At 41.4% G+C, this 13,770-nt stretch overlaps 1 protein-coding gene across 10 annotated transcripts in view; it reads left to right on the top strand.

The window, feature by feature from the left end:
* ncam1a (neural cell adhesion molecule 1a) overlaps positions 1-13,610 on the top strand; it is a 230,926-nt gene extending 217,316 nt beyond the window's left edge. For 3 of the 10 annotated variants that reach the window (XM_069709732.1, XM_069709733.1, XM_069709731.1), the window contains 4 exons: positions 1,099-1,306; positions 2,127-2,243; positions 3,606-4,058; positions 8,914-13,610. In XM_069709732.1, coding sequence (XP_069565833.1) covers positions 1,099-1,306; positions 2,127-2,243; positions 3,606-4,058; positions 8,914-9,034 — 899 coding nt within the window. In that variant the 3' untranslated portion in view covers positions 9,035-13,610. The remainder of the gene's footprint in view (positions 1-1,098; positions 1,307-2,126; positions 2,244-3,605; positions 4,059-8,913) is intronic. The other 7 variants (XM_069709742.1, XM_069709737.1, XM_069709736.1 and 4 more) reach the window with 3 other exon arrangements.
* The last annotated feature ends 160 nt before the right edge of the window (positions 13,611-13,770 follow it).

Here is a 13,770-nt window from a genome sequence, read left to right as displayed (position 1 = left end):
GCAACTGTGTGTGTAACATTTGGAAGAGTCATATTTTAAAGAAATGTTTGCTTAATTTGTTAAAGATCGGGATGCACTGACTGATGTCACTGAAACAGAGCATGGATGGATGTTTTTTTTATTTTATTTTATTTTTTTATTCCCTGAAAGAACCATTTTGTTAAATGTGCCTGCAGGCTGCATGCAAAGACGGAAATCTGGCCCCCATTTATTTAGTCTGGGTTTTTGCAGAAATGTCGTCGAAACGCCAAAAATGAACGATGACGGCTCAGAAAGTTCCTTTAAATGCAAAGCTGCAGAAGCCTGAGCTGCCTTGACCTCCAAATCCTGTTTACTCCATCCCGTTTATGAACTGCATGTGCATTTGTTAATTCATCTGTGGGAGAATAACCTGTACTTTTGCATGTGTTGAGATAAACAGCTGCTGAGATAACCTTTTTTTTTTTTTTTTTTAACCTTTACGTTTCCTCAGAAAGTTTTTCTTTAGGAGCCGATAAAAAAAATAAAAAACAACGTAGAAAGCTGTTTGTTTGGTAACTCTTTTTGTAGCGTACGATAAGAGTGGTAAGTGAAGAGCTGACCTTTCACCCACATTCTTAGTATTACCTTCAAAATAAAAGTCTGCTGTGATGATTGTTTCCCTGTGCTGTGCTGCTTCCTCAGTAGATGGTAGACATGTATGCTTTAAAGATTTCCTTTCTCGATGTCACGTGTAATATTCTGGCCTGTTATGAAAGTGCAATAGGAGCTTCAAGAAAGTGATGCTCTGTAGAGCTCCAGATCCAGTTTATCGCCTTCATAACGACTGTGTGTGTGTTGGAAACGTCTGTGATTGTGCTCGTGTGTGACATTGAACGCCTCGAGTGTGTCGGCCGTCGGGATGTTTCAGAGTAAAGTTGCAGAGATTCACTCGACGACGCGCTCGAGCTTTGCCGAGCTCTGACTGCCTTCCTCATCGTCTCCCTCTCCCTCTCTCTTTTCTAACTTTCTTCCTCTCCCCCTCTCCTCCACATTAAACCCCTCTCCTTCCTCTTCTGCCTGTTTTCGCTTGCGTATCCCCTCTCCCTGTCCTCGCACCCCCTCCCCCCTTCCCTGCAGACGCCACCATCGCCGGTTCGGGCCTCGGCACCGGAGCCATCGTCGGCATCCTCATCGTGGTCTTCTTCCTGCTGCTGGTGGGCATCGACGTCACCTGCTACTTCCTCAACAAGTGCGGGCTCCTCATGTGCATCGCCGTGAACTTCTGCGGGAAGGCCGGCCCGGGCGCCAAGAGCAAGGACATCGAGGAGGGCAAGGCAGCGTTCACGTAAGTGTTGTTTGTGTTGTTCTTTTTTAAAAGCTGAATGGATTAACGTGGGAATATTTACTCGTAGTAACCACAGACTCAATATACTGTACAAGTGTTCGTAGCTTCCGGTTCTGGAAAAGGAGGCCGGTGCAGAAGCTGCAATACCAGCGAGTGCCACTAGAGGTCGGCTCCAAAAAGCCTCCGGCTCCATAGACTCCCATTCAACTTCTCTCATCAAATCCAAAGTGAATAAAATGTGTCCATCAGTTATCTCGGTGTTGTTGGCTAAAGTCACTCCTTCTTATTAGTTTTCTGGAGGACCAACAAGAAGATCTTCCAGCTTAACAGGATTTATTTATTTCTCGAGAGACAACTATTGGCAGTCATATAATATTGACAACAGATTATCCTCATAAACATCTGATCATATTATAAAGCAGTTATTTCATGTTTGCCTTTGTGTGAACAGTAATCTGTTCTTTATATTGGACTGTCTCATCATATCTGCTGTGAATAAACACAAATAAATAAACAGATTCATTGAAAGCGACATGTGACACGTACAGCGCTGCAGAGACGTACGGAGATGTTTTGAACCTGAGATCTAAACGTGTCGCACACAGCGAGCGAACACTTGAAAGCTGAACACAATCAGAGAGCAGTGAGAGGATAAGAGCCGAGCCCGAAGGCCCGGGGGAACGAATCAGATCTGCAGCTGGAGGACGAGCACTCGCTGGAAGTAGAGAGAGTGTTTGACAGTTTAAAGGCGGTTTGCATGTGTTTGTCCTTTTATTTAAACCCATTAGTTTTACATTCTCCAACTGTCGGTTTCCTTCAGGAAAGACGAGTCTAAGGAGCCGATTGTTGAGGTGAGGACGGAGGAAGAAAACACCCCAAACCAGGAAGGGACGGGTCCCACCGAGCCCAACGAGACCACGCCGCTGACAGAACCTGAGTGAGTACAGAAGCTTTCAGGGTGGTGGTCCAGATTTATCTGCTCAGTATCTGGTTGGAGAGGTTAATCTCTGCAAAAGATATCCATAGGTCAACATTCAGGAAGTCTGGATCACTGAACCAGGATGTGGGCCATCTTAATTTCAGGGTTCCCACAGGTCAGGGAATTTAGTTTGCGTGTTCAAATTTGAGTTGCCTTTTATGAAAATATGATATTTTCCATATAGTCTTTTTATATATATATATATTACGTTATTGCAGGCATTTCCCGTATTGCCTGAGTGGTTTTATCCTCTTTCTGGTCATCGACAAGCGGAAAACACTTCAGTAAAGATGTGTTAGGAAAGCAAACATGCAGGAAAATGTAGATTTAAAGAGCTTTGAATACAAAATGATGATTTCCAGTGAGAACCTTGTAAATTTGAATTTATTTTGATTGCTGTTCCACAATTTGCAAACTGTATGTTGGGAAAAGGTTCAAGCATCCCTGACTCAGGACATCGAAGTTAAAGCTGATGGTTGTTTTTACAAAAACTGAGTTTCAAACAACTTAATACGTTTTTTTGTTGTTGTTGTTGTTGTTCTCAGGATTTTCTTCCTAAACGTAAAGTAACATTCTTTAAAAGCATTTTAAGAAATGTTACCACGAAACATTTTTACAATGTTTTTAAAGATCCTTTTTCTACACCAAACTAATTAGGGAATAATAATCCGACAGTGTTGTGAAAACCATTTTAGGAATATTAACAAAATAGATGTTTTTCTATTTGTAGAGATCGTTTAGAAAAACAACCAAAACTCAGATTTTTCTGCTGGAAATAAGTTTAAAACGCTGCATAATATAAGTGAAAAAAATTGTATCTGGTTTAATTTGAGAGGTTTTACAATTACTTCTCTACATTTGTGTGGATCTTTAACCTGATCGTGACCCTACGGTTTATAGAAACCTGCGTTCATCAGATCGAATCCAAAGTGAGGAGACGAAGAACAAACGCCGTCTTCCACTGACTCTCTTCTTTATAGTGTAAAACACATTAGCGTCACAGTCCCCTGTAGTTTCTTGTTGGTATATTTTCATGTTTCCCCTCCACAAATATTTAGTTTCTAACCTTTTGACTGTGCAGACTTTACATTTCCCAATAGCACTGACTCTGCCTGGTTTATGCCTCGACCTTTGACCCCTTTATTTCTCTTGCTGTCCTTTATGGTTTTGTGTTTTTTTTTTAAAGTTTTATTCCTCACTTTTTCTGGCTGTATGTTTCCTCCCCTCCTCTTCCTCCCCTCCTCCTCCTCCTCTTCCTCCCCTCCTCCTCCTCCTCCTACCCTCCTCCTCCTCCCTTCCCCGTCCTCCCCCACCGAACAGGCCGGCCGCTGCAGACACCCCCTCCATGGTGGTAAAGCTCCCCACTGCGACCGCTAACTCGCTCACTGAGAGCTTTAGCACGGCGCAGAGCAGTCCTGCTAGCGAGAGCACCACACTAACCGCCTGCAGTCCCAGTAAACCGGCCCCCGCCGAGTCCTCCCCCAAAACCAGCCCCGCAGACCCCCCCGGTTCTCTCAAAGCTAACCCCCAGCCCGACGTCGGGCCCCTGGTCGACCTCAGCGACACCCCTAGAGCCGCCCTCTCGTCCGACCCGACCCCCCCTGCGTCAGAGCCAGTCGGCCCTCCCTGCGCTAACGCTCGGGGGCCACGGGGCCAGAGCGACTCGGTCAAAGCCCCCGACAGCAGCCAGAGTCAGGACACACAGGTAGACGGCCCGACCCAGGACGGCCCCAAAGCCCCGAGCACAGACTCCACCACACCGGCCCGACATGAGTATGAACACCTCCGTTTATGTCTTTGATTGTCACCTCGCATCCTGCTAGCATCCTGCGGTCTGATTTAAAGGAGAAATTCACCCTGAAATGTAAATATTAAATATATTTTATTTATATCAAATAAATACAGGCATGTTTCCAAAAACAGTCCAAGTTTGAGGCATTTTTGTTTGGACGTGTTTTCAAACTAAACTAAGTTCAGTTTTAGCGTAGCGTCTCTGCTTTTCTTGAGTTTTTTATTATTTTTACTGATTTTATTCATGTTTGAGTTGAAGTTTAATAATTCAGAGGCCGAAATCTGCAGCCGAATGACAGAAACAGTTGATTTGACTGACCTCGCATTAATTTCACATAAAAACAAGAAGCGAAAAGCCTCAAATAACGTATCTGAGATCAGATGAAGATGTTATTTTTCTTTATTTTGTGTCTTTGAATTTTAAAAGGAGCTCAAGTGTGAAAAAAAAAAAACGAGTTTAAAGCAGCAAAATATTTCAGTGTCTTGAACTTCCATTAGTGGTAGGAAGCAGCGCTGCCTGGAGAAGCTCCTGGTGGATCGGATCAAACCCTGAAAACATGTTGAGCTGTTAACTTTATTACCAGTTTTAAATATTGTCGGAAATGTCGGCCAGAGATTCCAACAATCTGCATTATATCTGAATGAAATGCAACTAAAAATGGGGTTTCGGTTTAAATAAAGAACACAGCTTCAAAAGTAGATAGTAATGCGGTATTTACATATTTTAATACTCACACATTTTATTTAAAACCTTTTTTTTCACGGTGTAAAATTTGCATTCTGGGAAATTAAATAAATATTAACCAAAAAAGCAACAAACATGGCTGTTTGACACAAACTGAAAAACACTTGTTTGCAAACTTTTCTGGCTGATTATTAATTCTTGGAACATTTACAGGGTGAAATTGTTCCATTAATATTACCATGAGTGACACAGGAATATTATGGGATGCTACCAGTGCATGCATGTCATCATTCAACCTCCACCTCCAGCCTGTTTGTTTGTTCGACAACCTCCGACCGCACAGCTTCTTCTGTTTCCCCCGAGTCATCTCGTTGTTCATGAGTCCTCCTCCATAGTAATTCTCACATGCATAAATATGAATAATTGTAATAGTGAGAAGATTTGAAATGATTTTTGGGGTTGATTGATCAGTTCATCGCTGAGATCATAAACAGAATCTCTAAATGAGTGAAACTGAAGAGATAATGAAGGCAGACGGTCTCCTTCAGTCAGGTTATCCATTGCAGACATCCATCATTGTTCAAGCACCTTTTCCTGCTTGGAATTTGAACTTTTACCGACATTTCAGCTGCATTCACCTTCATTTTAAAGCTGGCAAACACCCGATCTGATCTGAAACTCTGCTGAGAAGCTGTGTGCATTAATTTCTCACGTCTATTTGCTTTTTGTGTGACAGTGAAGAACTACGATGTTTTAAATTTGTTCACAGGATCAATGATTTTACTTTCATGACCTCGAAATCTTTGTCAACTTTTGTTGTTGCAGATGATCCGAGCATATCAGCAAATCTTTGCTCACTAAATAACATTTTACATCCATCACAGTCTTGAAATTGTCAGTTTTTCAACACTCAGATGCTAATTATTGAACAACACGACGGAAACGACTTTCCATAAAAACAAAAGTACGTTTGAGGAGCACGAGACTGAACTGAAACGCAGGATTGAACTTCACGTACCTCCGAGATAATCTGCTGCTTTTTAACTGTCTAATGCTGCGTTCAAATGTTGTCGTATTTATCGCGTACACGAGAAGAGTCCGAATGAACGTGGTATTCACGATGTTTTCTGTGAAGCTTCCAGTTCACGAGGTTGTGACGTGTTTACAGAAAGATCAGAGTTCATGTTTATTTGGATGTTGTAATTTTAGTCGAGTCGAGTTTGTCTTCATAACTTAGGTAACAGCCGAATGTCTGAGGAAAATGTTGATCTTCCCGACGCTTCTAGACACCCTCCACGTTGTCGTTACCAACAGCATTTTTACGACTTAGTGGAGCTCACGCGTTTCATTTGAACGCAGCATTTTGTACACGAGTGTAAACGCCACGCAGCTGAAACAAGGCTCAGCCTTGTTTCTGTCGTGTTACAGTCAGCGAATGCAACAGAATATAATCAACAGCTGACAAATTAATACTTTAACGATCACATGGAAACAAAAAATGCAGCTGAGTGTTTAACTTGTTCATAGCTGCAGTACAAATACGTATAAATGAGGAACTCTTGTTCACTCGTGAGGCGAATAAACCGTTTTATGGTGGTGATGCCGGCGGTCTGAAGGGTTAATGTTTGAAGTTTTTGGCCCTGGGACTTTGCAGATGTTCCTGATTCCTGACAGCCTGTGAGGATGATGAGAAAGCTGTGGCAGAAGATGAATTATGGAGGCTTCATGACAGTCACTCCTCTCTCTCTCTCTCTCTCTCTCTCTCTCTCTCTCTCTCTCCTTCATCTCATATTTGGCTCACTCGCTCGCTCGCCCGCCCGTGTGGCCAGAGGAAGATGTCAGTGATGAAGTATGGGGAGTTGAGAGCTGGTTGGAAGCAGGGCTCTTGTCAGCTCAACATCACCTTGATAAAACCCCCAAGTTGTCATCGGGGGGATTTTTCTTCATAACTCTGACAGAAGTGAAGCGCGGCTCTCCCACTGATCTGCGCGGTGATCCTTCTTCAGCGTCCCGACACTCCAACATCCTGTCAGACTTCTTTTGGCTTTATTGGATTTCTGAGTGGCACAGGTCTCCTCAGGACTCATTTTCTCTGCTGAGAAGTGCAAAAAAAACAACAAAAAAGATCTGCAGATCATTTCTACAGGATATATACACCCCGACACATCTCATGGAGAGACAAGGAAGTTTCCACATGAGGTTTAAAACAAATTACAATTCTTCAGCGTTTAAAGAGCCTGTTTTACATGGAGCCTGCAGGGTTGCGTAAAAGCAAGCGCTGAAAGTACAGCAGTTAGAAGTGCAATTAGCTTCCATGAAAGCGGTGTAGTGCTCGTTGACTGGAGAGTCACGCAGATAGAGCTGTTAAACAGGAGTTTTACTGTTCGAAGGTCAAACGTTGCAGCGGGCTGCTTAAAGAAGAGGATGGATGTGACGTCCTGCATCCCGTGTTGAGTAAACCTGTGACGTTGTTGTCTTTGTTGACCTGAACTCTTTAAATTTTAGGGAATAAAACGTGACGCAACGTCATCGTGAAGCCCCCCCAAGTTCTAGAGGAAATTTTAACGTCTACAGCAGATATTATTGAAGACAAGATTATAAATATAGCGCAGTCGTTTCAGTGATATCATAAATAATGTCAGTTATTAGTCTGATGTCTCTTTGGTTGAAATATTATCACGATGACCAAACACTGAATACTAAGAGGCATGTGCTGTCATGTAAAAAAAAAACCTGAAACATCAAATTAAAAACATCAAAATATCTAAATATTGACCACAAACTGTTTATAAAAGTGTTCGTAGCTTCAAGGTCTGAAAAATGAAACGGTTGCAGAAGTGTCTTCAGCTGCAATACCAGCGAGTGCCACTAGAGGTCGGCTCCAAAAAGCCTCCGGCTCCATAGACTCCCATTCAACTTCTCTCATCAAATCCAAAGTGAATCAAATGTGTCCATCAGTTATCTCGGTGTTGTTAGTTAAAGTCACTCCTTCTTCTTAGTTTTCTGGAGGTCCATCTGAAAATAATCCCTCATTCATTAGAAAAGAAGATTCAAGAAGACCTGGTTTTGGGGGCGTGTCTGTTTGATTGACAGGCCTGTGGTGCAGTCAGGTTAAATAGGAGTTTACTGCTATCGGTGGGCGGGACGTAGAGTCGTCGGGTTATCAATCAGATCAGTCAGAGCCACCGCTTGCTCCTCCCCCAGCTCGTCTAAATATGGTCGCTTCCTGCTCCGAACCGCTCAAACCAAGCCGGTACTGACAGTGGAAAATGAGCTAAAGTGTCAACTTTGCAAAATTTCCCATGTAGCTCACGGCATTCCTGCACCCCAAGAGATGCAGCCAGTGTTTTCCTGTTAACTTGTGCTGCTCCACGAACAGTAAAATTGTATTATGGTGAGGATGTGGGGAGCATTTCAGCCTCTAGCAGAGCTTCAGACTTCAGCCTTGTTTGTAGGAGTAACACTACATTATTTAAATCCACATTAGGAGCCACAAACATCACATCCAAGAGGAACCTACGATATCTCTCGTATAACTTTGTAAAATAGTCCGTACGTACAGTCTGAACTGTACGATCGCTATTTAAGCGCTGACACGGAGTACAGAAGAAGAGAAGACCGTACAGTTTTCAAAATGGAAAGCCAAAACAGCAGAAAACATTCGACTTAAGTGATGTATGGCTTTAAAGTCTCCCTCCATTGTGCCTCGGCTCAGTCCAGATGGTGTGTAATCCTCTTGTGCATTGTAGTTTGTGTTGTAGGGTTATGCCTCAGTCTTTCATTCCCTCACGCATTGTGCCTACTGTACCGGCCCTGTCTCATTCCACGTCAGCATTCATTGTTCCCGGAAAGTAGCTGTGACATCCATGTGCTCTTATTTGATGTCTGGCTAGGATAGTGAGCTTGATCCCATTATGTGTGAAATGCATTCAGTTCCAGGAGGGAAAACAAATTCCCTCAAAGCATCTTGCATGTTTTTACCCTATTTTTTTTTTCCCTCCTCCTTTCTTTGAAAAATGACACAAAAGGCAGCTCAGAGCCGACAGTTTAGCTGTGAAAGAGAGACTTAGTGATTTGCTAACAAAATCTCCACTCTTTTCTTTTTTTTGTCTTTTTTTTTTGTCTTTCTCCGGTTCTCTTCTGTTTGTGCAGTGGCAAGACAGTGAAGGATGATAACACCAAAGGCGAGACGGAGGCGAAGAACGCCACGGCCGAGGTGAAGACGGTCCCTAACGAGGCGCCTCAGACGAACGGCAACGAAAGTAAAGCGTAATTTTTCTCCCCCTCCGCCCCCCACCCCACCCCCACCCCAGGAGCAGGAGGGGGAAGCAGGGCGGTGAGAGGCTGGCTGGGAAGGGTTTTTTTTTTCGGGTTTTTTTTTGGGTGTGGAGGGGGTTTTTAAGGTTACAAAGGGGGGTGGTCACAGTCACTGAAACCTCAAAGCAATTTCACACACCACCCCGTTCGTTGCATTAGAGAAAGAAAAAAAACAACAACAAAAAAAGCAACCAAAAAGAATAAAAAATTACAAAAAATGTAAAATACATCATGGGTCTCTTTCTACAGTCTCTTCTGACCAGGAATATGTAAAGACCTCATGCACTTGCCTTAGTTCCTTTTTACATCATTTTATTTGTTTATTTGTCACGGAAAAAAAAAAAAAAAAAAAAAAAGAACAAAATTCACCCTTTTTTCTTGTATGTAATATTGAATTGATCAGCTGTTAAATACAGATGAGAATCTATACTATTGTCTAGATAACCACGGTTGGACTGTAGCTTTACTTCACAGATTACTGCCTTCATCATGCAAGACATGTACATTACCAACACTACTATTCTTTATGCAGTATGGTCATCATCGTGGTAATGGATTATGGGTTTTATTTTTTTTCTTTGTTGATATTTTTTTTGTGTGTGTGTGTTTGAATAATGTGCAGACGTCACTGCCTATTTAGCTTCTTTTTTTTATGTGTTATTTCTCAGTGCTAGAGATTATTAGAACATTAGCATGCCTGTTTTTTGCAAAGTATTGCTGTATTTCTGTACATGTTGCTGTCAATTGGTTCCTATTCCAATGGGTTTTTTTTTTTTTTTTCTAAAAATGCCATCTCCATGTGATACCTACGCGTACAGAAATCATGTCGCCTAAGAAATGAAAGACGACACCGGGGAAAGATTGATCATCCTTCAAATTATGTTTATATACCATTGGCCTTATATGTTTTGTGAGATACATCGCTGCATGGTTCAGGTTAAATACTGTAAATCATTGCGTCATGGGTGCGGTAAAATACAGAAAAAATAAATACAAAAACAAACAAAAGTACATTTTTGATAATTCAGTTGCAGTTTAAGATCCTTTAAAGCTCGTTTATTAAAAATGTGTCCCCATTGGATTTCTCTCAAAACGTATTTGCTGCTGCATTTTAACTGTATATGAACATAATCTTTAGGAGACAGGATTAGTTTGGGTTTAGAGGAAAAATGTCGTCACATTAAATATTCTAGATTTCTTTTTTCAGGGACTACATCCCTATTGGAGTACTTCTGCCTTATGTTGTCTGAATTTGATGAAAACTCCTGGTGTATCATTTCTGTCTTAAGCATCCTTAAAACCCACCAGTCATTTGCTCATACCGCTTTCAGCCTTCATCAGTTATCATGTTTCCAAAATAGAACACGTCATCGATGAATATATTCTACGAACTGGACCAATGAAAAAAAAAGGATGCTGCAGGATGTAAATACTGGAAACCCGACTTAAAGTCCACCGTTCCTTCTTGGTAGTAGTGAATTAAGTTATATGAATAGATTCTCCATCCTGTCTTAAAATGAAGGCAACTTCCTGTTTGTAATTTTTAGACCCTCTGAGTTGACGAGGACCACCAGTTAGTTTTAGGGATTATAGCGAAGATGCTGAGGCGCCTCCTCTGTGGGCCGACTCGAAAACAAGGTGCCTGTAATGGGCCACAGCTTGTGTGTGTGTGTGCTGTTAAAACTGTCGAATGTTGCACCTTTATCTCCTTCTTCGTCACCTTTTCCAGAGGTTTCCTCAAAGCGTGTCCGATCATTTCTTTTCAGACACGTTTGGGCTTCACTGTGACTCCAAAGGCCACATCTGTTCGGTCAAAACAATTTCACTCGGACTCAGAAGTAGACATTTGTTATCGAAACAAAAAAACATTGCCTTTAGCCTTTTACAGCTTTTTGGCCCAACTCGTTCATTTCTTTGACACATTTTTCTGGGATATCACGTTCAGTTTTTGACGTGTAAAGACGTTTGTCTTTGAGATTTCTGTACCTTTCACTGACTCCACCTGATCGCCTTCGCTGTTGTTTTGTGAGTTTGCGACATTACTTCTCCTGCCGTGTTGCTCTTCGAGTAGTTTGAGTCTGCAGTGATGTGACAGGTATTGTTGTTTTTTCTAATTTCACCCCATCACTAAATTCTTAGCTCAAAATCCAGTTGCTGAAACTTCCTTGAAAATGTCCGTAAACTTGCAGATGATGCCAGTTTCTACCTCTTAGACCTGCCCGGATATTAAACACACTCAACTTGTTAAGTTGATTAAATAATACAAAATTGTTTATTTATTTTACATCTGAAACAACACTTGAAGGTGGCAGGAAACTGCATCTGTTTTTCCGGGGCTCGTCTAAATCTGGAAGTTTAACTCATTTAGATTCAGATCTGGCCGATCCGACCACGCAGGCCTTTTTTTTTTTTTTAAAGGGGATTGTTGAAATGTAACTCAACAAATGAACATCTAGTAGAAAACAGTTTCTCTGTGTCTCCTACTCTCGTTACAAAGTCAGGTTAAGATAGCTAACCAGCAGAAACACTGCCGAAGCACAGCGGATTTCACCAGCGTCACACTATCCGAGCCTTATCTCAGAAGTACCTTAAAAAAAGGTCATGCCCTTTCAACACCGCGTTACGTCTTGGTGAATAACTCAAACGAGGATTATAATTCACTTTTATTCATATAGCGACAAATCACAACGGGTTATTTCATGGCACTTAACACATTAAAGTGATTCAAATTTAGGAAAATGCCGATGTCATTGCTAGAAAAAGGTGACTTTGTTAGCCGTCTTAATTACATTATGGGTCAAATAATAAGTGTGAAACTGCCCAAATTTATGATATCTAACCCTTTTAAACTAATAAAAAAAAAACACACTGTCTGAGGTCCTGAGGACTCCTGTGGAAAAGTCGTGCAACTCTGAAGTTTGGCCTAAATGAACTGACTAATACAGAGTCAGTGACTGTAAACGAATGTGCCCTCTGAAGTCGTTAGCATAGCCTGTCAGTGGTCCATTTGAATGAATAAATTAGGTGTTAAAGGTCAAAGAAGGTCAACGAAAAATGTTCTTCTCATAGCTGATTTGGATTTGGAAGTGAAAAAGGAGTACGCCTGACCATCCTTTTTGTTGTTGTACAGTGTTCCTCCTACTTTAGACTGCGAGCTATAGTCCACTGTGAATGTGTGAGTCCATTGTGTCCTTTTGTCATAGAGTCGAGCAGGTAGTTTTGATTGTGAAAAAGACGTAGCTGATAGAATTGCAGAATTTTACAAGACGCCAACGTGCAGAAGTCCGACAGCAGCAAACTGGAAAGACACAGTGCCTTTGAATAAGAAAATGGTGGCATGCATTGGTTTCCTCTCAGTGTCTGCATTAAACGTTTCACATCTCCATCTCCCTGCTGAGTTTGCTCTTTCATTCACATCCCACCGTCGTAAATTCAACAACGCTTTCGTTAAATTGTCTGGTGTGTTTTGAATGGCTGCATCGGTGTGTTCTTGTATATATAAGGAGTTCTTTGTGGTCCTTTTTAAAGGATAATTCTGCTTTAGTACCGTTTGGATCTTGTAGGTTTGGCCATCATTTCTGTTGTTGTGCACAATGCTAACATAACTACAATAAATGATGGCCAAAAAAATTATAAACCCAGTATGAAGAGGATTTAAAAGAAACCATGACATCCATGTACAAGACACACTGACACTTTGCTCAGGTCCAATATTCTCTAAAATGTCTCAAATAGTTAGATTTGTCAGAAGCAAGCATGCAAAATCTATTAGAACTTCATTATTATTATGATCACAGTTTTTTCTATGGAAACAAAATAATGAATGTTCATGAATAGTATTGATCTTTTTCTGCAGATGTTGTGTAACTGGTCCTGTTTCTCAAACGTTTGTTCACCGAGCTCTTAAGTGTAAATTTAAAAAGAGGAGGAGGAGGAGGATGAGGAGGAAGGTGTCAAAAAACAAATTTGATTGTTTTTCTGAAATATAGAGTAAAAATATTTACAACAAAAACCATGCCGGCTTTTTGTTGTTGTTGTTTGAAAGTCCTCTGAAACTGTGAGAGCCGTTAATGTGTACGTTTACGTGAAGTCTTTTTCTACCCTGAAATCCATCAGTGAAGGACGTCGGGTGAACCGCAGCCGTTCCTTTCAATACTTCAAAAACACCAGAATGACACAAGAAGAAGAAGAAGAAGAAGAAGAAGCCCTGCATTTTTCTCTTTGACTCCGCCACTTGATTCAGACGGAATAAAAACATCAAGCGCTGCTCGAGGAGATTTTCAGGGTTTCAAAAAGATTTAAAGAAAAACATGCTTCCAAGGTTTCTCCGTCTCACGATTAGCATCATCTAACTTCTGCCTGGCGCTGCAGGTCGAACATCGGTCCGTCCTCTGTCCGTCCTCTGTCCATCCTCTGTCCCCGGTGTAAATACTGACTGAGAAAAAAGGAAAACACATTTTCACTTTGCATTCTGCCACAAACTTTTGTGTTCAATAAAATTTAAGAAAAGAAAAACAAACACTGTAAAGCTTTTTTTCTTTGATATCAAGAATGCTAATCTCATTTGTGGCGCGTAAAACAGGCTTAAATACGATTTCAGCGGGTATATTTTTACCAACAATTATGATTAAACATAAACATATGCTGTAAAAATAACAACTTCATTGTGAGAAGTTCATCCGAAATGTGCTT

This window comes from Brachyistius frenatus, unplaced genomic scaffold (assembly GCF_029030835.1).
Source record: "Brachyistius frenatus isolate BFR_SWC_R1_liver_20210118 unplaced genomic scaffold, ASM2903083v1 Contig_84, whole genome shotgun sequence".
NCBI lineage: Eukaryota > Metazoa > Chordata > Actinopteri > Embiotocidae > Brachyistius > Brachyistius frenatus.
Note: the sequence above shows the minus strand (reverse complement) of the source record. Positions and strands in the feature narration are given on the sequence as shown.